The following is a 24,664-nucleotide window of genomic DNA, read 5'->3' as shown; positions in this document are numbered from 1 at the left end:
TTGGTGATTACTGTGTGGTGGTTTTATGTTCCAAGATAGAGATTGGTTTGCACTGCTAGTACCTGGTATAGAAATTTCTAGTAGATTATTAAGGTTAAACAAATAAAATAAATGAGTAAAATGACAAAATCAAATTATAGTTTTAAATTGAAATAACAGGGCTGTTTATAGTACTTTATAAACTCTAAAAGGCACAAATGTCATTTGTCTATCAAAAATAAAGAATGAAAGAAAACCAAATATTTATTTTAATTCCCAACTGTGTACCTTTTTTTTCCGATCAGTTCCTAGCAAATTCCAAAAAATGATTCAAAGGATTCACATCAATACCAAGATATATTTTTATTTCCCATTAAGCAAGCATGACTCTCTAGGGGATACACTCTGCCTCTGAGACTTACAAGACATAAGAAAAACAAAACTACTGAAAAAAATAAAAATATGTTTCTTAACTAAAAAAAAAATCCTGATTTTGAAACAATAAAACATGAATACCAGTAATTTTTAATAGTTCTTTGTGAACATTATTAATAAAACATCGCTAATTAAAGGATGGCAATTCTATTTAAAGTTGGGGAGAAAAAACGGCAAAGTCCTGTACATTTATACAACATGATAGCAGTTGTTCTTAAGCTGTTTGAGGTTTAACTCTACTCCTGGATTCTCACCGAAACCACAGATGTCTCTTTGGAACCCTATGGTTTTATACTGGTTCATTTACACTCTCAAATCTTCCCCAGCCTGCAACCCATGACCAACCCATTACCATAATTAAGAACTTTTACAGTCCCCATATACTAGAATGGCTGTATTAAAAAAGACAGAAAACATAGGTGTTAGTGAGGATGTAGAGAAACTGGAACATGCATATCATTGTTAGTGGAAATGTAAAATGTTACAGCCACTTTGGGAAACAATTTGATAATTCCTTCTTTGACACTGAGTTATTATACTTTCTATTTGCTTCTCATTCTCAAGATGATAACTTTTTCATCAGAGTCTCCTCTAAAAGAATCTGAAAGCAAATCATGTTTGCATATGACCTTAATTTAACAGAACAGAGTAATTATACACAGCCATTGGCACTTAGTCTCAAGCAGACAAAAATAATTGTTTTTCTTCGTGTCATCTCTGAAATATAGCACCAAAAAAACCCCTATCAATTTATAAAACAAATGATATATCTTGCCTCCTATTATCAAATAATGAGGCAAGCCCTGCTGTAGAAGTATCACAGTGGTTGAGAGCATCAGCTTTGGAATCAGGACTATTTTGAATGCAGGGCACCTCAACTATTATTGTATGATCTTATGAAAGTTATTTAGTTCTCCCTGGGCCACCATTTTCACTTCTGTAAGTTAAGAATTACAATATGTATACCAGAGTGTTGTTATGAATATTAAATAAGAACATTCTCCAATGGATCTGCACATTTGGATGGCCAAATAATTAGTGCCCAGTAAATACACTTATTTGTAATAACAAATCGTATTTATTCTTAACCCTGGTGTTGAGGAAGTTGGGAATGCATTCAGGGCAGCATTGACAATGTCATCAGTGCCAGTCATGGGTTCTTGGGCCAGTTATTTCCTCCTCTCCAAGTCTCAGCCAACTCATCTTCATCCCTAAGGTCCTTTCTGGCAACACTCCATCATAGTAGTTGTTCAATATTCATGGCTGACACAGCCCTCTTTGTCTCTGGCATAAAACTTACAACTTCTAAAATACATGCATTTTGACCAAGATCCAGTGATGGTATGCTTTACTATGTTACAATGATTTCCAAGTTTCAGTACTCAACAAGGAATCCAATGTAATATAAATTACAAATAAATGAAGAAAAATAAATATATTTAACACATTTTTTTAAATTGGAACTCTGGGAATGGAAATGTGATAGTCTTAACTGATTCCATATAATTTTAAAAATCGTACCAACCACTTTTTAGTTGTTCACCTACAGATCAGTTATCATAATTGATAGTAGATAGTTCAGAATTTACTGTGATTTTATTTGCATATGAAACAAACAAAAAGTAGAAAGCAAAAAAAAAAAAAAGATCTAAACATGAATGTAGATGATTCATAAAAATAGACACTGAACCACTATATCCTTGAAAACCAAATGGATACAGATGGTTAAAGTTGATCTCAGATGAATCACTGATTATGCACTGGAAAGGCCACTTTTTTAAAAGAAACACATGATGATTAATAATTTTAAATTTAATGCCTGAAGCCCTTCAGATGTATCCAATACCTGTTTCACAGAGAGCTCTAAATGCTCTCTGAACATAAAAACAATAGGAAACATAAAACTAGTCTTTACCATTCAGATAGATTAGTGTTTAAAGTATTTTTCACTGTGAAATTTTCATGGAGTGATGACTACATAAAAAAGATCAGAAATAGTTTGGTGTGTTACTGAGCACAGCGTTTCCCCTTCACCAATATTGTGTTTGTATTTGGTCTTATCAGATATTTAGTCAATCGCTGAAACATTTATTCACAGCCAGTCAATTATAACTCCAGGAAATCAGCCACTGAATAAACTGTGCTATTAATTTTCCATCAGAGATTCATGTTTGAATGACCATGCATTTCATAGATTTAAATACCGAAAGGCTAATTATCCCAGAGGCCCCATTAAATGGATAGCATGGATTGCAATAAAAAACAATCCTAATATTGCTCGAAAATGATATTCAGCTTCTAGTTCTGAAGAATAATTTCTTTACCTATTGTTCACACTGAGCATACACACACACACACATACACATACTTGCATGCGCATACGCTTACACATCTCCTAAAGCATTTTCTTTTCTAAATCCTTAGAAAAACAAATCTTAACAACTTCTTATAAACAAAGATTCATTATTTTATAAGGTAAAATACAAATTACAATTTTAAATTTTCATCTTCTCAGTCTCTTTGATGTTCAAATTATTTTTTAAAGGACTTTCACAAAATGTCCTTGTTGTTCTAAATGACTTTAAATTCAGAGTAAAACTCACCCACAGACACAAAGTACTATTATTTTTTTAATCTGTGTATTTTGTTGTTGTTGTTGTTTTGTTTGTTTTTTAATTGCTCACTCTGCTTAAAAAGAAAAAAAAATCCTGAGAGTAAAAGTAGTAAGAATTGATTGAGGTTCAGGAATATGCTACCCCCAAATGCACCCTGGCATTTGAGAAGAGAGCAGAGGTAGAAAGGTTACTTTCACCTTCCCCCGACCTCCTTCCCTGAAGCAGCTCATAAAACTAAGAAAGAATTTTCTGACCTTTCTCTGAAGCAGGTCGTAATATCTTCATTTGGGAGCTGCCCTCACTATATCCCAAGAAAAGAGCTCAAAACAGAGATGCCAGAAGAATCTGCAGAAGGGGTCCTTGCCTGAGTTCCCTTCAATTTAGTGACATTAGCTCACACTCCCTTTGTCCAATCAGACATCTCCAGGACTGTCTACTCTCCAGCAAACATAGTATTCAAAACAAAACCAAAACCAAAATAAAACAAAACAAAAATGCACAGGAGGGCTGGGGGAAACAGCTCAGCACTAGAGCACTTATTTGCCTAGAATGTGTGAGGCCCTGGGTGCTGGATTCCCAGCACTTCAAAACAAACAAACAAAAAACAGCAACAAACAACAAAATAAAAACCCACAGGTTTCCCTGCTTATTTAGGTCTTCACTACCAAAGGCTCCTGTGTCAGGTAAAAATTATAAATTTGTATGTTTCTTTGTTTATCTATCTTTTGTAGAGAGGCCCTAGCAATGAGACTAGGGATGAATGGGTAAAGAAAAACAACAACAACAACAAAAATCTGGGCTGGGATTGTGCCTCAGTGGTAGAGTGCTTGCCTAGCACATGTGAGGCCCTGGGTTCCATTCTCAGCACCACATAAAAATAAATAAATAAAATAAAGGTATTGTGTCCAACTACAACTAAAAAATAAATATTTTTAAAAAATCAACTTTTGTCTCCTATATAATCAAATGGTGCTGTAAGAGTTTGGACCTCTACAAATTAAATGACTTACAGGGTGTACTTGTCATGGGTTCTTGTGTTACTGAAGAGACATGGAAAACACCAAATCCAATCCAAGTGATCAGTACTAAACTATAGCTAAAGAAAGTCTCATCCACTCAACAGTACTTTATGCGATCTGAAGTGCTAATGCACTAACAATGATCAACCAGTATGTTCTACTGGAGAGTTACATCCTAGGACAGGGACTGTTTTGATTTTGTTCACTAATACTTTTGAAGAAATGATGGATTTCATGTATTAAATTTAAAACTGGTGCAGCTGTAAAAAAAATAATTTGCCAACTGGAATTAAGTAAATAATAATAGATAGTACACAGAGATAGCTCCATTCATTAAAGTGTTTATGGTACTATGCTTTTTACAAACTAAACTTTCCCCCAATGCCATCCAGTTCTTTTTGCTATGGTTTTATAATCAATAATTGACTTCCTAAATACAAATTCAATTATTAGTTCTATACTACCCCAAAAGATAGTATATGGAGCTATTTAGATCATTGGAAATATGCAAATGAAAAAAATTGAAATTTAGTATCTACATCAACCTAATATCTTTAGAGTTTTGCTTTAAACAAAGTCAATACCCCTATATTATATTCAGTTGTCGATAAACTTGATAAGGTTTAGCTTTAATCTGTCAATCTTACAACTATTAACCATTCAGGGCTATTCTTTATATATGCACATTGTTGATATGTACATAGAGAATCAAGTTAACGGTCCCACAGTTCCATACTTCAGTACTTCCTACCCTATTTCTTTATTTAAAAAACAAAAACAAAAAACCTGGAAGCTTGCTCTTGGAATTGTTCTCTTTATATAAAACCTACAAATAATTGGAATGTTTTCTCAGAAGCAAATTAAAACACATTAGCTGGATAAAAATTACATTTTTATTGGAATTAACATGTTTGTAATGATAGGGTAAGACAGTCACAAGCATGCCTTGAGTCAATAAATAGTTCCATTTTGGAACAGAAGTATAATATTTCAAGTAGGACTCTTTTTTGTCTTATATGCCTTTCAGCATCATTTTTGAGTGACTTGGTACTCAATGTATGAATGAAATGTTTTCATACCTACCTCTATGCAAAACTAGAGATCTGTATATTGCACCCAACTCACCTCTTAGTGATGATCAGTATGTTCACACCTCAAGTTGCAACCTCCTTCTTAGTCTGTGTTCCTCTTTTTTGACAGAACATTGGCACTGCTGATTTCTTTTTAACACATATGCTTTCTTTTGTCTTTCCATTCCCACCCTTCACACCCTCCCTGAAATTCCTTTAGTTCAATATGGTAGGCTATTATTTTTCTATTAGATGTCAATACATGCCATCACCAACAGAGACAATTCAACAACTTAACACATTTATAAAAACGCAGAAAGTACCTGGACATAGGCTCTGCAAGAGCGCTCTCTTTTCTGAAGCTGAATCCATTAAGACAGCAGATTAAACACAGAATAGAAAAAACAAGTTAGTGACAGAAGAAAACAAGAAAAATAAAAGAACACATCTACACAAAACACCTTATTTCCCCCCCCCCCACTACTTTCTAGAAGAAAATGAAAGCTAAGCAGTAGCAAAATGTAACCAGCGGCTTGAAATACAGTAGCCAATACCCTTTCAGAATAACCCCAGTGAGAACTGAATGGTATAAAGCTGTTAATGATAGAAAGAAAACTTCTGAATATGTTTAGTAGAAATTAGTAAAAACCAATATAACATACTTTATTTATTTGAAATAATCCATTTCACATCGGGTTAGTTATTAGTTCATGGGCCAAAAATTAAGACATAAGAAGTTAAGTAAATTATGTCAAAAGTTTGGAATCCCCCCTTTTTTTAAAGATAGCAGATTATTTGTGGTTTTTAGAAAATAGATGGTTAATATGTACAACTTATTAGATGTTCATTTATACATACAAAAATTCTGTTTACTGGCAAAATATAAATGCCTATTCATTATGACTATTCAATTCTAAGGGACAAATACCAAGAGATAAATAACTTTTGATAAAAAGAATATAATTAATCTTTTGACTAGTCACTTATTTTATTTCTTGAAGAATGTCTTTTGACAATTTTGACCAAAAAATTATACACTTTAGAAACTTTGGTGGGAAAAGAACCCTGTTGTTTGCTTTTGTTGGTTTGAATACAAAATTATGTTTTTCCGGGCAAAAGTTGACAGTAACTTGTATCAGTCCAAAGCATTTTTTTTTTTTCCTGGTGCTAAAATGAATAATCAATAATGATTTATTCACCCTGTTTATAATAGACCCAGAATTTTATTAAATTAGACTGTGGGTTTTCCCCATCTTTCCTACTGTTTCTCTTCCCTCTTCAGTATCCTTGATTATTGAAAAAGGAAATGACCCAGGTTTGAGAAGCAGTTACTGTGATGGCTTTTTGTGTAGCTAATACTTTCCCCACTCTAATTCATGCATTCTTCAAGGAGCATGGAACTTGCTCCTCTAAAGATTTAATGAGGAATAAGTGCAAGTAAATTGCCAATGCTGTCATCTGGATCACTGACTCGAATCGCGGTTTTGCAGGACTCTGGACCCTCCAGAATTTCAATGTGGAGCACAATTGATTTGTACCAAGTTGACTTTGCAAAACTGATGGGTTATAACTGCTTCAGGGAAAGTGGGAACCACAGGAAATGAGAGCAAGCCAGCAAGCACGTGAATAACCTTTGCCCTCCCATCTCCTTACCCCTTCATGCAAATTAACATATGACAAACCACATTATATAAACAATTGAAAAGTGCCAAATGGGAAACAAAGAGAGCATTAAAAAGCCTCACAAATGGAAATTTGCCCATTATGTAGTTATTTGATATTCAGAAGAGGCAAGCTGATTAGCTGTAGCCAGTTAGAATGTGACATTAATTGCCAGCTGTACGTGATATCCTCAGACACCAACACCATTTTTAAATAAAGATACAAAGTATCACTATAACAAGTCATGTTATGGACCAGTAACATTAATAGAAATCACTACTTCCAGTGCATTATGATAACAATAGCTGGCAGCAATATTCATTAATAGCATCAGTCAGCCTGGGTAATAACACGTTAAAACACAGCATACTCAGATTATATAGGCAGCTGTGGATTATTCTATCAGGGATCTGGTTGTGATTCCATCAGGATATATGTGAGAAAAAAATGACTCCTTTGTGAAAAAAAAACTTAAATAATTTATATCTAATAGATAAAATTGCACCGTTTTCTGAAGATAAAAATGCAGGACAAACCATTTCCCAGGTAAAGTGTCTGGTTTTTCTATGTTGAACAATCATTATTCTAAAAATTTCTTCCATCTTCTTGAGTAACAGTCTTAACCCAGTAAGACTAAAATAATGAAAAGAACTAAAACGCATTAAAATACAACTCTACAAAATCATTTTTCAATCTAAAGGGGAATGTCCTTGTAGTGAATATCACAGAGGAAAATTAGTCTCTTACAGTCCAATTCTTACCTTTAAGTAGAAAGAAAATATCTTAATACTCAAGGTCCTAAATTCAATCATTAATAATCTCTACTACACAAATGCCATTCAAGAAACATTGTCATTTGATGGTGGCAATTCTAATATTTTTTTCATCAGGAAGTTATTTTACCATGTGATATTTTGTTATGTAAATCAATAATATTCTTGATATCATAAACAAAATGCTTTATATAAATACTAATAAAATTTATAAAGTATATTTTCCTTAAATTTAAGATGTAATTATTTTTCATTAATTACAATTCAAACAAATTTGCTGAAATGTACTTTAAAATTTTTAATGACAGTGATGCACAATCCAAGTAATATGAAAATCAAAATAAAGTAAAAATTACCACTTAATTATTTGCCACCTATTTTTAAAATTAATATTAATTAGGTAAAATTACCTCATTTTAAAACAGCTATATGGATTATCAGTATGCTCTCATTGTTATTTTCTAAATTTCTACTTATTGTTTAGACACTTATTTTATTGTCAATTTTTAATATGAAAGTTTGAAGACAAAAAGAGAAGAAATAAATTGCATTTATCCATAGTAATCTTGCCAGAATTTAGTGTGCAAAGCAGAGCAATTACTATGGAAAAAGTAAATTCAAAATATATGCAGAGGGATTATCATTTATTGTTTCTTTAAATTAAAACCCAAATAGTGTCATTATTAAAATAGTGAAGTCATTTGAATATAGTTATTGATTCTCTTTAGCATTATCTGGCTCTACAGAAGAAAGAAAAGTTAAGAAAGGAAGTCTTACTGATTTTACTACAATTTTAAAAGTTGAATAGCTGATATCCTTACCTTGTTCAAACTGCGGGCAGCACTGTCCTTTCCACCTGGCGTCAAGTTCCTGAGCTGGACATCAAGGAGGCCTACCAGCTGGTCCATGGCCCGGACTGAGTAGGTGATGTCCCCAGCATTCAGGTGATTCCTGGTCTGTTCAGCTAGCTCTCTAGCTATATTGGCAGCTGTCTCTCCAGATTTCAACTGTAATTTTGAAACAGTAAAAAGGAAAGAGATCTTACCTAAACATTTTTAGTGGTCTCTTCTGACAGATGTATTTACATGTAAGTTTGAAACACTGAAGCAAGAAGCAATTAATATACTCCATCTGCACCTGATTGCAACTCCCCAATTTTTCCTATTAATTCATCCTTTCTTCAGAAATTGACTTAAATTCATGACCCTAAGAAGTTATCTCTAAAGAAATATACTTGTAAAAATTGTCACCCTTCTGATCTACTGATTCATTTGACTGGTTAAGTCTAAGCTTTGCCCTATTATATTTTTCTGTAAGTTTCTAAATAGGAATTTGAAGAGTGTTTATTATGAGTCTGAAATCATACTCTAAAGTTCTCATAGGCAAGTGCCTAGTTTAGCACATAGTAAACTAAGTGACTAGTAAATAAATTTACTAAATATTAGTGAATTCAAAGTGAACTAAGTGAATATTTAAAGTTGCTAAAGCTTTATAAAAATTTTATCCCAAATACAACTCCTACTTTCAAAGTGATTTTTAAAAAATATTTACTTTTTAGTTGTAGTTGGACACAATATCTTTTATTTATTTATTTATTTGTTTATTTGTTTGTTTGTTTGTTTTGTGGTGTTGAGGATAGAACCCAGGGCCTCGCCTGTGCTAGGGGAGCACTCTACCACTGAGTCAAAACCCCAGCTCTCAAAGTTATCTTCATCTTCCCACTAAATACATAATAAGAATTTTTCCTTCCCATTCACAGGATAGCAAATTACTGTTTAGTTTCTAGTGTTTTCCTTTTCTGAAAGTACATGCTGATTTTCCGAATACATTGTATAAGAATGTATCAAATTGTTAATACTTTGAAGATGTTAAAAGATATAAAGACTAATGCCCTATGATCATTTGGACAAATTTGATAGCCCTAGGTAATAAGAAGATAGGAATATACACCAATTTGTAAGAAAGGTTTGGGAAATATTTTTAAAAGACAAATAGGCATAACTTTCCAGGTTATAATCTTTTTTTTTTTTTTTTTTTTTTTTTTTTTGTGCTAGGGGTTGAACCCAGGACCTTGTGTATGTATGCCAAGCACTCTACCGACTGAGCTATATCCCCAGCCCCCAGGTTATGATCTTTTATAATTTTTTAATATATATTTATTAGTTGTAGGTGGACATAACACCTTTATTTTTCTAAATTTTTTTGTGGAGCTGAGGCTAGAACTCAGTGCCTCATGTAAGCTAGGCAACCACTCTACCACTGAGCCACAAGCCTAGCTCAATCTTTAACTTTTTAAATTAACAAGCTAAAACAGGATTGTAACTTATTTGCACATTAGATATGCAAGTGCTCAATGTAAAAATAATGACTGTTTGTATACAGGCCCACTTTTCAGAGACGTTCTATAGATGTCCACCCAAACTTTAACCTGCCTCATTATTTTCAAATAAATAATAGTATTATTATTTAAGAAGTGTTTTTTTTCTTCTTTTAATGGTAAATCAGTATAAAGCACATGATCACAAATAGGAATATCTTCACTTTGTAAACTCCCTCTTAATAGTACATGGAGCCCAGCATGGTGGTGCATACCTATAATCCCAGTGGCTCTGGAGTCCGAGGCAGGAGGATTATGAATTCAAAGCCAGCCTCAGCAAAAGTGAGGCACTAAGTAACTCAGTGACACCTTGTCTCTGAATGAAATACAAAATAGGGCTGGGGATGTGGCTCAATGGTTGAGTGCCCCTTAGTTCAATCCCTGGTACCCACCCCCTCAGGAAAAAAAAAAAAAAAAAGAGTCAATGGAATGGAGAGCTCAAAGCACAACTAAAACTCTTAGCCAAGTATGTTTTCCCTTCGCTAAGTGAAAACCTCCAGGTTAGTTAGTATTTATATCAGGAGTGAATGTTACAAATGAATAAGTAGATAAATTAAAGTAGTTACATAAATTATGTACAATCACATCTTGAACATATTGAAAATACCTAATGGAAAAGTGATGTTTAATAGCAAGGCTATAAAAATGATTATCACCCTATAAACTACTACCACTGAGATTATATATTGAATACCAGTGTCTGAAATTTTGACATGTGAACACTCTATAACTCTCAAATTTCTCTTTCTTATCAGACATAAGAAATGATCCCAGAGAGGACTGGGGATATAGTTCAGGGGAAAAGTGTGTGCTTAGCTGTATAAGGCTCTGCATCCAATCTTCAATATCCCTAAAAAACCAGACAGGGCAGATCTCATAATAAATCATAGGGAGAACCGTAGAGGAAAGGGTTCAAGGGGTATGAGGTGAGGAAGGAAGGGCACAGCACTGGGGAGTGATATTGGCCAAGTTACATTATTATATTGTGTGCATGTACAAAAATGTAACAACAAATCCCATCATTATGACCAGCTGTAATGCACCAATAAAAAATATGAGAAAAAAAGGATAGAAAAATTAAAGCAAAAAGAATCCTATAGTTGTACAAAAAGAAATGTTAGTTTGTATGAATGGCTTATGATTATATAAATCTGCAATAGTTTAAAAGTATGAAGGAAATCATTGATACTGTTAACATCAATCTTCATTATTTAAGAAGTTTTATTACAACATACTACTTATGCCCAATAAGAAATATATAAAATAATTTAATATGTATAGAATGGTACCTAAAATGTGAGAAACAAGAGAAATTCTATATGACCATTTAAAAATCATCAAAATATATGATGTAAGAATATATTAAAGTGTTATTATATACTTAATCAGTATGTTGTAGAAATCTTTAAAAATAACTTCACTGAGTTAAAGCAATTTGTAAGATTCTTTAGAATCTTCTTAGCTAAAGTACCTGCTAAGACCAAATAGACAACGTTATAGGGTTCAAGCATAAGTATGACACAAATTTAGTGTAGATCAAAGTAGCACTTGATGTTACCCTCATGAAAGTACTTTAGGGGATCACGAAGGGACATAAATGTGATTATTATACATATATTTAAATTTTTACATAAAATTTAGGATTACTGGTAATTTGGAGAGTCCATAAACAAATTCTAAAGTTCAATATGTTGGGGATGCAGCTCAGTGGTAGAGCTCATGCTTGATAAACTGGTACATTCTAAATGTTTAACTTCAGTACTGTCAATAGTGTGAACACTTGATTCAACCAGTGGGTAACTTTGCAAAACTACTACTGTTTTTTTTTTTTATCAAGATAGTTGAAATTATTATAATTTTCCAAAGAGACATTCTTGTAATTAATGCACCATTCACAGTCTTACATTTGTTGTAGTTTACTACAGATTCTACTCTTATAATAAGGATTATATTTGCAGAATTACTACTCTTTTATTTTGTCATTGTATACTTATGTTTTTGTTATTTTACATTTTCCCCTCCATTTCTTTGTTATCAATGAAACCTTTTATATCAGGGAAACATCAGGAGAGACGAACTATGGGATCTTTTGATTCAAATAATTGTACAATAATGAAAAAAGTTTGAAATCTAGTAAACTAGGCAAGGTATTTTATTTATTAACATAATATCTTCAGATCTAAGGATGCTTGTATTGACTTTCATTACATCTATCAGTGATCATTATGAAAAGCGTGATGATTTATCAAAGGATAAATAAGAGATAAAGAGCATTGATATTTTCATAATTCCATTGCTTTTTTTCCTAATAGTTTTACAAGCATACTCTTCAACATTATTATAATAAAGGTGTGGGAAATAATAAGTTGGAAAGAAGGCCTATGGTATTCTCTTACATAAAACTTAAACTTTTTCTACGTACAATATTGAAAAATTGAAAATGTAGATGACTAAGTCAAAATGTATTTGTTTCCAACAAAACAATTTTATTTGTTTGTCTCCTTATGTATGTGTCAATAACAATTTAGCTTTTAAATAGTCTGAAACTCAATGTTCAACACCAAGAAAGTTGTGAGAAGAAAACTGAAGTATAAATACATTACAAAAATATGTATAAAAAACCATGAAAAGTAAATTTTTAAAGTAAAATAGAAATTCTTTTTTACTTTTTCTTCACTTTAAAATTAGAGAAATAATAATAAAATGTTTCCATTCTTTTAATAATTACTTGAACACTTATTATTTCCTGAGGAAGTAAAGATGAGTATACTTCCCTGGCCCTCAGGAAGCTTACATTCCACCAACTGGGATAGGAAAGGTGGTTACATAGAAGAAAATAATATTAATTCAACAGTGCAGCAGCAATGACATAAACATTATGAGGTATTATAAGAACACAGAACAGGGGAAAGAAATCCTTGGAAAGCAGAGTGAGGACCACAAGAGACAATTAAGTGAAGCCTTAAATGATAATTGAGGGTCACTAAGTGAGATGGGGCACTGGTGTGGCTCTTGGGGAGACAGGGCATTCTAAGCCAAGAAGATGGTGAGCAAAGTCAAGCCTAGAAATAGCCATGGACTGGGAAGTCAGAGCAAATACACAAAGAAAAAAAAAAAGCATTTTTCTATCATCAGACTCCAACATTGATACCTGCATAGCATAAACTTGTGTGTTATATACTAAATACTTGTTACAACTAGTTTTCTAAAAAAATAGCATATATATATATATATATATATATATATATATATATATATCTGTGTTTATGTCTTTCTATAATTTCAACAACTGCTCATTTAGTCTATATGTTCACTTGTTTTATAACCAACATTCTAATTTCTATAGCTCTGTGCTAAGGTCTGAGGGCACCTTGGTGAGGTGAATATAACAGTTTTTAATAAAAGGACCTTCCAGGAGCAATGGTGCATGCAGACAATCCTAGAGACTCTGGAGGCTTAGGTAGGAGAATTGCAAGTTCAAGGCCAGCATCACCAACTTAGTGAGACCCTGTCTTAAAATAATAAGAGAAGGGCTGGAGATGTACCTCAATGGTAGAGTTCTCTTAGGTTCAATCCCCAGTACCCCCCAACAAACACACACACACAAAAGAAAAGAGAAAGAAAACAGACCTTTCATGCCAGTAATGGAATTACTGTACAAAAATTTAACTGTACAATTATTTAATGTTAATTTGTTGAGTCCAATACAGAATCCCAGTGTGATAGAATATTTTACAGGCACTTTAACCTGACATATAAAGTTAGACAATTAGTTAGGAAAGGCTTATCTGAGGAAGAACTTTCAATTTGAAAGAGAATAGAAAAGAAGGCAGTGGGTTGGCAAGTTGCTAGAATTTTCCAGGTAGAGAGAGGCACTTTTAGGGAGTAGATTATCTGTAAGTAGACACCATTTGGAAGTCATGTGAAGACATCAGGAATTGTGCTAAGAACAACCAGAAGGTACTAAAGAGTTTAAAACGAAATTGTCTATTTAGTTTGAATTCAAGCACTCAGGAGTGAATGAAAGGAAATTTGAAGTGAGTAGAAGTTGCTATTAGCATAGTGAAAAGCAGTGGCCAGGGGTGGCATGCCCCTGTCACTCCATTTACTCCAGGCTGAGATAGAAGGATTGCCAGTCCAAGGCCAGCCTCAGCAATGTAGATGAGTCCTTCATTCAGTACCCAGTACCAAGAACAAACAAACAAACAAACAAACAAACAAAAACCTGGGAGGGGCCTGACTCAGGAAAGAGACATATGATAGGCCTCCCGTCTGTTGGATGTTGGGGGAGAAGAGAAAGCAAAAGGAGACACTCAGCACTGTCCTCAGAGTCTCTATACTTGATGGCGGCCTTTATGGAGTTCTCCCTCAGCTGCTATAGTTCGAGGACAGTTCATGACTATCTCTCCTAAATACCCTTCACCACCCACACTGTCTCCAGTGACATCTGAAGCCTCTCTTTCTGATCACCCTATTTATTTCTCTCCTTCTAGTTATCATCTACTACAATGATCTTATTTCCTAACAAAAATATATTCATGTATCTTCAATCTGCCTCAAGTCTTCTATGTCCAGGGGCAGGATTAAAATATTGTCATTTCTAACTTACAGACTTCATTAAAATATCTATCTTCAATATTATCATCCATTAAATTTTACTAAAATGATTTATTCAGAATAAGAACACATACTGAGAAACTTACAAATTTTCTGTGGATTAGTAAATTAATAACCTCTACTGCTATGGTAGAATTATATCTAGGACTTGAACAGAAAGGGAAACCCTGCAGCTTTAGTTAAGGACATAAATAATGACAGAAACAGATACTAAGCACATTTTAAATTTTGCTATAAATAAAAACAATTTCTTTTAAAATTAGCTTTGAGATTTTATGAAACTTATAAAATCATCAGAAGCAAAAATGATTTCTGAAAATATTACTCATAATATTAAGTACATGGCTATGTAGCTACCACTTATTTGACAAATCTACCTATTTTAATATAAATCAGAGTTGAATATATAAACAAAATGTTTCTATCTTATAAGTAAAGATGGGTTTAAAAAGTCTAATGTCTTGGAATACCTACTATGGTTTAGATGTTGGATGTCTTCCCTAAGCTCATATGTGAGACAATGCAAGACAGTGTAGAGGTGAAATGATTGGCTTAGGATAGCCCTAATCTAATCAGTGAATTAACTGGGTGGTAACTGTAAACAGGTAGGTTGTGGCTGAAGGAGGTACTTTGTTAAGGGTGTGCCTTCAGAATAGATATTTTTGTCCTCTTCTGCAGTGTCTGTCTTTCTGCTTCCTGGTACCATGACCTGAGCTGTCTTACTCTACTACACTCTTCCACCATGATGTTCTGCCTCACCTCAGGCCCCAAGGAATGGAGCCTTCTGTCTGTGGACTGAGTTCTCTGAAACCCTGCAGGTCAAGTCAAATTTTCATCCTTTAAAATGATTCCTTCCTTTCAGGTCTTTTGGTCACAGAGGTGACAAAGCCGACTAAGAGCACCCACCTACCTCTGGTAGAATTAGTAAACAATTTAATTACATTTCATTCTTAGGAAGTTAAAATGGGATAATTAAGATATAGAAGACAGATTATAATCTAATCCCCCAGGACAAAAAGTTGGCTTTTTTTTTAAATCATAAAATAGCAATATCAATCCTAGATCTTCACACTTCTGTTTAGAAAATGTAGGAAGAAACTCACATTCTCAAAATCTGCCAATAACTTGTATACAGATAAAAGAAAGGAACACCCATTTTTTAGAAATAAAAAAATGAGACTATTGCCTGTGACAACTCAAGATAATTCTTTTTCACATAATAGTTGAACCAGGCCACACCTCATTTTGCATGTAAACAATAAGGAAGCAATTCAAAACTATAATGTCATAGATCTATTCTCAGGTGCTGCAGATCAAGACCTATGGCCTGGTGCATGCTAGGAGAGCACTGTAGCACTGAACCACATCCCCAGCTCTCAAGGTAGAATTTTAAATGAAAAAAACTCTGGTAAAATTAAAAAATGAAATTAATTCTTTAAAAGTACACAAGGTAGAAATACAAACTCCTCTTTGAAGAATTGACTATAAGCTAGAGATCAAGCAGAATCAGAGATTATGATTTTGAAGGTAAGGAAATGTGATATTTTGTCACATATATTTCAGGATCCAAGGCTCAGAGCTAATTGTTGCCTTCAATAAAAACCAGAAAACACTTTTATACATTCATTTGAGGGTATATGTATTCACTATCTATCTATCCATTTGCCTTTTGATCTACTTTTCCATCTATCCATCCATTCACTCACCTAGATCCATCCAGCCTTCCACTCTTCTATTTAAAGACCTCCCTCACATATCATCATTGGGAGAAATTTCCCTTTCTGTAAAAATTCTGTCTTTTATTAGTTCTCATCAAGAAAGTATTCTAGGTGCTGGGGAGAAAATTATATTTACTGGTGAGAAAATTATAATTTTCAAATATGGCAGAAAAAAAATCATAAAAAGAGAAGTAGGAATTCAGAGCAGAGGAGAAGGGTTAGAAAAACAGAAAGGAAGGAGAGAGAAGAAAGAGTAAGAAAGGAAGTGTTAAGGTTTGGATGTCAGGTGTCCCTCAAAAGCTCATGTGTGAGACAATGCAAGAAGGTTTAGAGGAGAAATGATTGAGTTATGAAAGCTTTAACCCAATCAGTGAATTTCTCCTTGAAGGGATTAACTGGGTGATGGCTGAAAGCGGGTAAGGTGTGGTTGGAGGAGGTGGGTCCCTGGATGCATGCCTTTGGAGTATGTATTTTGTCTGAAGAGTAGAGTCTTTCTCTGCCTTCTGGACATCATGTGAGCTGCTCCCTCCACCATATTCTTCTGATGTACAGCCTCACCTCAAGCCCCAAGCAATGGAGTTAACCATCGATGGACTGAGACCTCTGAAATCATAAGCCCCTAAATAAATTTTTCCTCCTCAGAAATTGTTCCTGTCAGGTCTTTTAGTCACAGCAGCAAAAAAGCTGACTAATACAGGAAGAAAGTTAAAGAAGGGAGTAGAGAAAAGCTCAGCACTGTGTTGGGCAGCAACTTTCCTCTGCCAGTTCAGGGTCCTGTTCCACCCTCTTCCAGCCTGCTCTCCACCCTAGGAGGTGGACTTAAACAGAATTCATTAAGCAAGCCCCTCAGTTGTGGCTTCCAGTGGTTCTGGCCAGTGGGGTGGTTGAATGGAAAGAGAGTGCGAGCTTCTCAAAGGCATTCTGCTTCCAATTTCTAATCTATTTATCTACAAGGCTTTAAGGCTGGGAACAGCTCTTGCTCTATTACTAGCTCTGGGTTCCAGCTCAGTCCCTTGCAGTCTGTCTTCACTGCCCAAGTGCCACTGTAAACACACCCTCATGGAAAGGTCCATCTGTTTATTGTTGGGACCTTGGTGTTGAGATGTGCAAAGAGATGAGGAATGGAATGATTTATGTGGAGGATGTTTTGGGAGGGAAAAAGCTAATGAATAACTCGATGGACAACATTCATGGATTATCCTTTCTTGGAGGTTTACATGGCTAATATTTAAAAGTGCTGTTGTTTTGTGGTTAAGAAATCTGTTCAACCATCATTTAAGTTCAGTGAGTCGCGGAAATATCTGGAGGCATGAGAGACACAACTAGGTAAGGGTGGACAGAGTGAGGAGAGACTACCTAGGTAAGTGAACATGGTGATGTGAAGGCCATCGTAATCTCTGTACAGTTTAACCACTGTGGTGAAGGGTGTGAAGTCAAGAGGAAGCAGAACCAGCTAAAACCTCAGATATACTTGGGCGGACCCTGGGTGAGTTAAACGCTAATTCAGAGCACTCAAAAGCCTCCTCTTAGAGTTTACACATTTAAGGAATTATTATAAGTTTCAGCTCCTTAAATTATTTAATTTTAATATAATTACAATACAATATAATATAATCTTATAGATTCATTAGAATTAAAAAGAAATGCTCTGAGAGTACAGGCCATGTAACAAAACAAAAACATCTCATCCATAAATCAAATGGCCAACAGCTGTCTGGTCTTTGACAGGAATTATCTCTTTTGTCCTAAGATTAGCAGGGCTGCAGAGGAAAGAAAGGAATTAAATATCATTATCAGTTCAAGTCATCCAGTAATTTCTGCAATGAAATAGTCCAACCACATTCAGAAATTATCATGAAAACACTTAGCTTTGTAGGTGAATTATTATTGAATTTATATTAACCCCTGGGCTAAGGAGCTAGGGAGTATTTTTTAAAAGTTGCTAATGTAAAAAGATATGCTACTGATCTCTTAATCTGATATATCCAGCAAGAGTTATTTGCCCTGGGGTCTGAGCTACATTGTAATGAAATCAAAGGACATAAAAACTGTGGCAGGAATAGTGCTGAAATTGGAGAAGCATCATTATGAATAGCAACAAGTATGGAGATGCATATGTAAGAGGGTAACTAGAGTCAATATAGCCACTGTTCTTCCATGATTTAGGGTAAATAGATAGTTATGGTTCATCTGCTAAATGATCTACTGGGTAGATATTTATGGATTATTATACAGTATATTATTGAGGATAAGCCTGGTTAAAAACAAATAGAGAAAAGAGCAAATGGCACAGGCATGCTTTTAGTAAGGCCATCATTTGTAATATTTCTCAGGAAAAATCTCTTTCAGAAATTCCTCAGCATAGCTAATGTGCCATAGAAGGACTCTCCATTTTAGGAGTGCATAAATCCACATAAATTGCTATAATAAGGATCCATCTCACAGCCCTTTTGGCATAAATGCACATCTGGTCTCTGTTTGTAATGAAATCAATTCAAAGCCCCACAGTGCATTAATAATAAAAATGTTCAACATATTGCAACCAAATAGGCCCTGCAAATTTGAGTCTGCAAGATTCTGTCACACATGTGTATACTTTTAGCACTGATAAATGATTAGTTAGAGAACATTTATCAAATGGCTTAAATTCCAAAGGTAAACTTTTTTTATCTTAATTATGATTTCCACAGGAAAAATCCAAATGCATATATGCTAGAAGCTTTTGTTTGTTTGAGGCCTAATGTCTCTTAGACTTTTACATCTGTAGTTCACAATACCATAGAAATTTTATTAATAATAAAATTATTATAAGCAATACTATCAGGCTTAGAGGAAATTCATGGATTCGCACTTTAAAAACATCAAATTATAAAATTAGCCATTAGTATAATGGGGATTGTCTTTAAATCTGAAATTAAAAAATAGAGAGTGTTTCTTTTTCATTTCTGTTATTATTTCTATGTATTTTATAATCAATATGTCGTCTTTGACCTTTTGGCTTTACATTTGCAAACAGAGAGTTTTCCTACATTGATTTAAAACAAAACAAAACAAAACAAAACTCCTGACTGTTTTGTTTTCAACAGTTAACAATCAGCAACAGAGGATATAGATTTAGCAAAGCCTTCCTTATTAGTCACACTATTTACCTTCTGTGTTATATGATTGACCCAAGGAGAAGAACAGTTGCTGAGATCTGGTCCTTGGGGGTCCCAAATTCCATCAGGAGCAAGGCATAGGTAAGTTGACACACCTATAATAATGAGAGAAATATGTCTGTTTCGAATACTTAAACCATTTTTCTTAGAATGACTCCACATCCTTGCTATGCTTAAATATAAATGAAGGTAAAAGTAAGATAATTAAATTGAGATATGTCTATTAAACTCCAGATACGGTGCCTGGCAAAGAGTTGGCATTGGAAAAATACTGTACAACAAACAAAAACATTTTGTTATTTTTAAAAACTTGCTGCAACTGTGCAAGGTTTGGGAAGAATTTCCTGAATTCAATCGATGTGGTACTTCTGTAACGTGGACCTTCTTGCTTGAGTCAGGATAGAAGAGTCTCAAAGGAATCCGTGCACAGGTCTTTCAGGAAAACAGGTGGGAAAGGAGATTCCAAGTGGAGGAAATATACGCTGTCTTTTGGAGACTCCAAGTTTTTGGAACTGGAGTCTACTGGACAAATGGAGCTGGAAAGGGAGGCAAAGTCAGATCGCAAAGTCCCTTGTCTATCATGTGTGGGTGCTGAAAATCAAAGAAGACCACTAAGGAGAGGAGAGAAATGAGCAGATGTCGGTGTTACAGAGATAAATCTGGCATCAGAATGGAGGATGAATTTGAGGAAGTGATGGGGATGTTGTGAGAAAGCTGTTGGTGTAATTCAAGTGAGAAGCTGTGAGGGCCTAGAACAAGGAATTACAGAGTGGATGGAGGAGCATATACTAAGTTAGATGTTCACTGACAGTAACCTTTATTTCTGCACTGCCTTCAGAAGATTTTCTTTAAACCTCTTCTCTAATTTTCACAGAACAATAATGGCATATTTCTGTACTGCAAAGTGCTTCCAAATAAAGTTGTTTCACTAATCTTCAGGACAAATATCTCAAGTATGGAGGCTGTTGTTATTTCTCTTTTAGTGATGAAGGAACTGAGGCTGAGAACTGAGAAAGAAGGAGGGTTTGAATGGCTTACTGATTTTAATATACAGGAAACTTTAGAAATAAATATACACCCTCCTTTTCATAAAAGAAAAAAAAGATTATTGAATAATTAAGTGCTTTGTTAAAAATATACGTGCACTTCTATAAAAACCAAGATACTCATTGGTTTCCCCACCACTTCATATACCATGGAATTTGGAATGATATATCATGTTGGAACTTTCTAAACTAAAACTAAACCAAATCCGATACCAAACACAGTCTCTAAGAAGGGTAGGTTTGCAAAATCTGATGTGTAAATATTTGTATATTTTAGGAAATAATGCAAATTTTTTAAAATGTGTCAAGTAGCAATTTATAAAGATCCAAAATGTATGTAACAATAAAAAAAATCAGCATATTTCTTTCTTAAATATAGTAAATAATAACAGAATTACAGTTTGGAGATATGATAAATATGTCAGTAATAAAGCTATTTAGTTCTTCACTGTTGCCTAGAGACCACAGTGTGGGATTGCCCTCTCAGGAATGTGGGTTAGTGGGAGGTGGCTCCTGCCAGCATGGTTCCTGACAATCTTAAGAGCCTTTGACCACTAGGGGACAACTATAATAACAGGTGAAAATTTCTTTTGTTAAATGCTATGTCAGCTCACTGATCTTCTAATATAGATGTCCTGGACCTCATTTTCTGCAACCAGTATTTCACCAATGGAGACAAGCATGCAGAAACCCAGCCATCAGGGATTCCCTCTTCAGCCCTACACAGAAAAGATACCTCCCTGGAGTAGCAGGAACATCTGCAGCTTAACTGTAATTTTACCCCAAGACCCACACTGAACACTACTGATCTAACAAGTATTCCTACCCAATTCTCACCTGTGAATTTTGCAGAGTGCATTTTCAAACTCTTGACAATACATTGCTTTAAATTGTAATTTAACTGAGTTCAGAATTCAACCGAATATGAAGTAACAAAATATGTAGTAACCAAAGACAGAGGGGCGGGGGTGCGAATATAAAAGAACTCTAGGAATTCAAGTTAAAGTACAAAAATAAGGTTAACTTTTGGTTCTCTAGGACAGACTTACCTATAGTTCCTGCAGGGCATGGCTGCTTTGCTATTTGTCCTTGACGGGTCTTAAACCACATGATTTCTCGAGCTTCCACAGCCTCACAGCTCTCTTCCAAAGCTGGGACCTGGGAGGATGCTGATGGTATGTGTGTGGTTATGTCATCAAGAACCTCCACAGCTGGAGATGGGGTGCTGGTGCTCCGGTTCCTTCTTCCTGACACTGATGGGGTGGTACTCTTTCCTGGGCTCCAAGTTGTAGTCCGAAGGGTAGTACTTGTGGTGGTGCTTCCAATGCCCAGAGGTCCTGTAGTAGAGATTCCTGAAATAAATTTGAAAGGTAACATCTATATTGCTTGTTCATAGTACGACCTCAAATAGCCTTCATACTTCAGAAACCAATTTTATTTGACAGTACAGAGTTTAAAGGCTCTAAAACCCCTCAACTTTATTTTCACTTTAAACATGGCAAAAAAAAAAAAATTCCCAAGTTATTGTACCATTTTACACGACCTCCTACCCCTATAAGTATATAAAGATTGTATTTATATCCATTCCCACACTTGGTTCAATCTTATATATGTACATACTTTTATCATATAAGAACTGTACATATTTATAACATACAGTATGGCATTTCAATACATGTATATAATATATAATGGTCAAATTCCATCAGCATTTCTAATTATTCCCAATTGAATAGTATCAAACAGTATCTCAATATGGTCTTGATTTGAATTTCCATGAGTATTAATTGACCAGTTATTTTTTATAAATTAAAATTCTGGAATGTTTAAAAAGAAAGGATGGAAATGCTGGCACATGCTTCTATGCAGATGAAACTTCATAACATCACGCCAAGTGAAATAAGCCAGCCATAAGAGGAAAAATATTCGTAGATACAGAGAGTAGACTGTAGTTGCTGCAAACTGGAGTTAGGGGGCTTGAGGGTGGGAGATAGAGTGTTTAATGTGTACACAATTTCAGTTGTGAAAGATAAAAAAATGGAGAGAGATGGTGTTGATGGTTGCAGACTAATATGAATGTACTTAACGCCACTAAACTGTCCACTTAAAATGGTTATGCATACTCTATCACAGCACAAAAACTGAATTGAAAAAAAAATAAACATGGAAAAAATAAGCCAATACCAAAGTATCAGAGTGTCACTTGACTGGCAACACAGCTATTTGACCACTGCCAAAAAGGCCTTTTTGTGGGTCTTCTCAGTTCTAATCACAGAAAACAAAATTGCAGTATTAAGCTTCTTATGCTCTCAGCCTTAGTGACAATTAGGGGATTAAAAATCTAAGCCCTCTTGTTAAGTTTTTCAAACTTGGTATTAAAAAAATAGTTCTATAAAATACTCTATTCATATTAGGTATAACATGAATTTCTAAATATGCAGCAAATAAGAGAGAAGCAAAAAAAAAAAAAAAAAGGAGGGGACAGACACATGGTCACAAGCTAAAAAATACAGAGCAATTTCAGTACAATTTCCTTAACACACATTAGAGTAGCTTAGTGATCTACCTTGATACTCTAAGCACTGACTCACCTTAATAAAGTTTTAAAACTTGACATTTACTAATGTAAAGTATAAGTAGCTCCCAGGTAGTTATGTCCTTAAATTACTTTTTAATAAATTTTCTTTTTTCTTTTTAATGGGAAAACATATTTCAAGTTACAGATAAAAGTAGTTAGGTTCCCTGCCCAGATTTTAGGGATCTCCTAACAACACTAAGAGAATGTTCACTTTAAAGAATCATCATTTGGGAAAAATATATTCATATTCTAATTATGAGAATGTATGAGAACATTAGTCTTTCCATATACATACACTGAATTCCTTACTATTAGATTCAAAATTACTCTTAACATCACGTGTTGGCAATAAACTTCAGGGGCACTGGCTCTAGCCAGACTCTAGATAACTTAGGTTTAAGGAGCTGTGGGGAGCCCTGTGATGAGCCTCCAGCTGTTTGTCATTCATTGTCTGCTTAGAAAAAGACAAGTGCACATGTGTTAAAGGTCTTCAAAACTCTGCTGCCCCAGAGGAGGTCACAGTATCATCTCAATGCCTTTGGGGTATCTAAAATTTCTAAGAAGCAAGATAGACACAGCAGGGGGAGAACATACCAATTTCTGGACATTTAATTATTATAGCATTTCTTAAAGATTTTTTTTTTGTCTTCTTGCTTCTCTGTCTTGTCTTCCTCCACTCTCAACTTTCCTTTTTCTCTACATTCATTTTTGTGTGTGTGTGTGTGTGAATGGTAATGTGCACAACCTTATTTATCTGCTCCAAGTTCATAAAGAAGGCAGAGTATCTTTTTTCCCTCTTCTTCCACATATACTAAATACCCCACATTGCCAAGGCTTGTTGTCTGTGACTCATTCCTCTGCTTGAATGTTTTATCTCCATCACCATTGTCTACACTGGCCCACCACCATCACTGAAGGAATACAGGAGCCTATTAACTATTTTGCTGATGAAAGCAATACTGGAGAAAAGTGATAATACTCTTATTTCAATGTTTTTGCAAAATAAAAGCTCAGGATTCATAAAATAAAATGATTCAAGCATTTGATACAATTCAAATAGAAAATTTAACATTTTTTGTAAAATATTAAGTGAAATTGATTCTTAAGGTGATAAGCAATAAAATATCATGCAATATATTATTTGCATATAAAATCAATGAAATGTTTCCAAGACATGATGTAAAAGTATGAATATTTAATGATTTGAAAATGAAATATTTGACACTATCAAGTAATTAGCTTTAAAAAATAAATCTGAAAGGTGTCACTACTGGGATATAAGGACATTTGAGGCCAATTTTTCAAGGTGACAGAAAAATTCTTTTTGATTTTATACTACTTGCGGGAGGAGTAAGGCACTAGTTAAAAGTGAAATCCAAGTGTTTTTCTCAGCCTCCTTTACTTTACGTAATGCCAGTTCTCATTATCATTTTTGAAGGGACCATTTTGAGTAACTTAATTTTTTGACAGGGACTATAATCTTTTCATTGATAATGAGCTGTAGTTTTTGTTTTAAAGAAAGCATCACTAGTCCTTTTCTTTCTCTTTTTTAGTTTGATCCCATAAAAGTGGAGATTCATAGCAGTTATCTGCTATTAGCTCAATAATCTCATGCTC

General features: G+C 34.3%; 1 protein-coding gene across 2 annotated transcripts in view; it reads right to left on the bottom strand.

Annotated features, from left to right (window-relative positions):
* Positions 1 to 24,664, bottom strand: part of ADGRL3 (adhesion G protein-coupled receptor L3) — a 788,620-nt gene that overhangs the window by 134,460 nt on the left and 629,496 nt on the right. For both annotated transcript variants that reach the window (XM_081302961.1, XM_081302962.1), the window contains 4 exons: positions 21,519 to 21,821; positions 19,415 to 19,518; positions 8,375 to 8,560; positions 5,442 to 5,480 (listed from right to left, as the gene is read on the bottom strand). In XM_081302961.1, coding sequence (XP_081159087.1) covers positions 5,442 to 5,480; positions 8,375 to 8,560; positions 19,415 to 19,518; positions 21,519 to 21,821 — 632 coding nt within the window. The remainder of the gene's footprint in view (positions 1 to 5,441; positions 5,481 to 8,374; positions 8,561 to 19,414; positions 19,519 to 21,518; positions 21,822 to 24,664) is intronic.

This window comes from Spermophilus citellus (genome assembly GCF_964194105.1).
Source record: "Spermophilus citellus genome assembly, chromosome: 8".
Classification (NCBI taxonomy): domain Eukaryota; kingdom Metazoa; phylum Chordata; class Mammalia; order Rodentia; family Sciuridae; genus Spermophilus; species Spermophilus citellus.
Note: the sequence above shows the minus strand (reverse complement) of the source record. Positions and strands in the feature narration are given on the sequence as shown.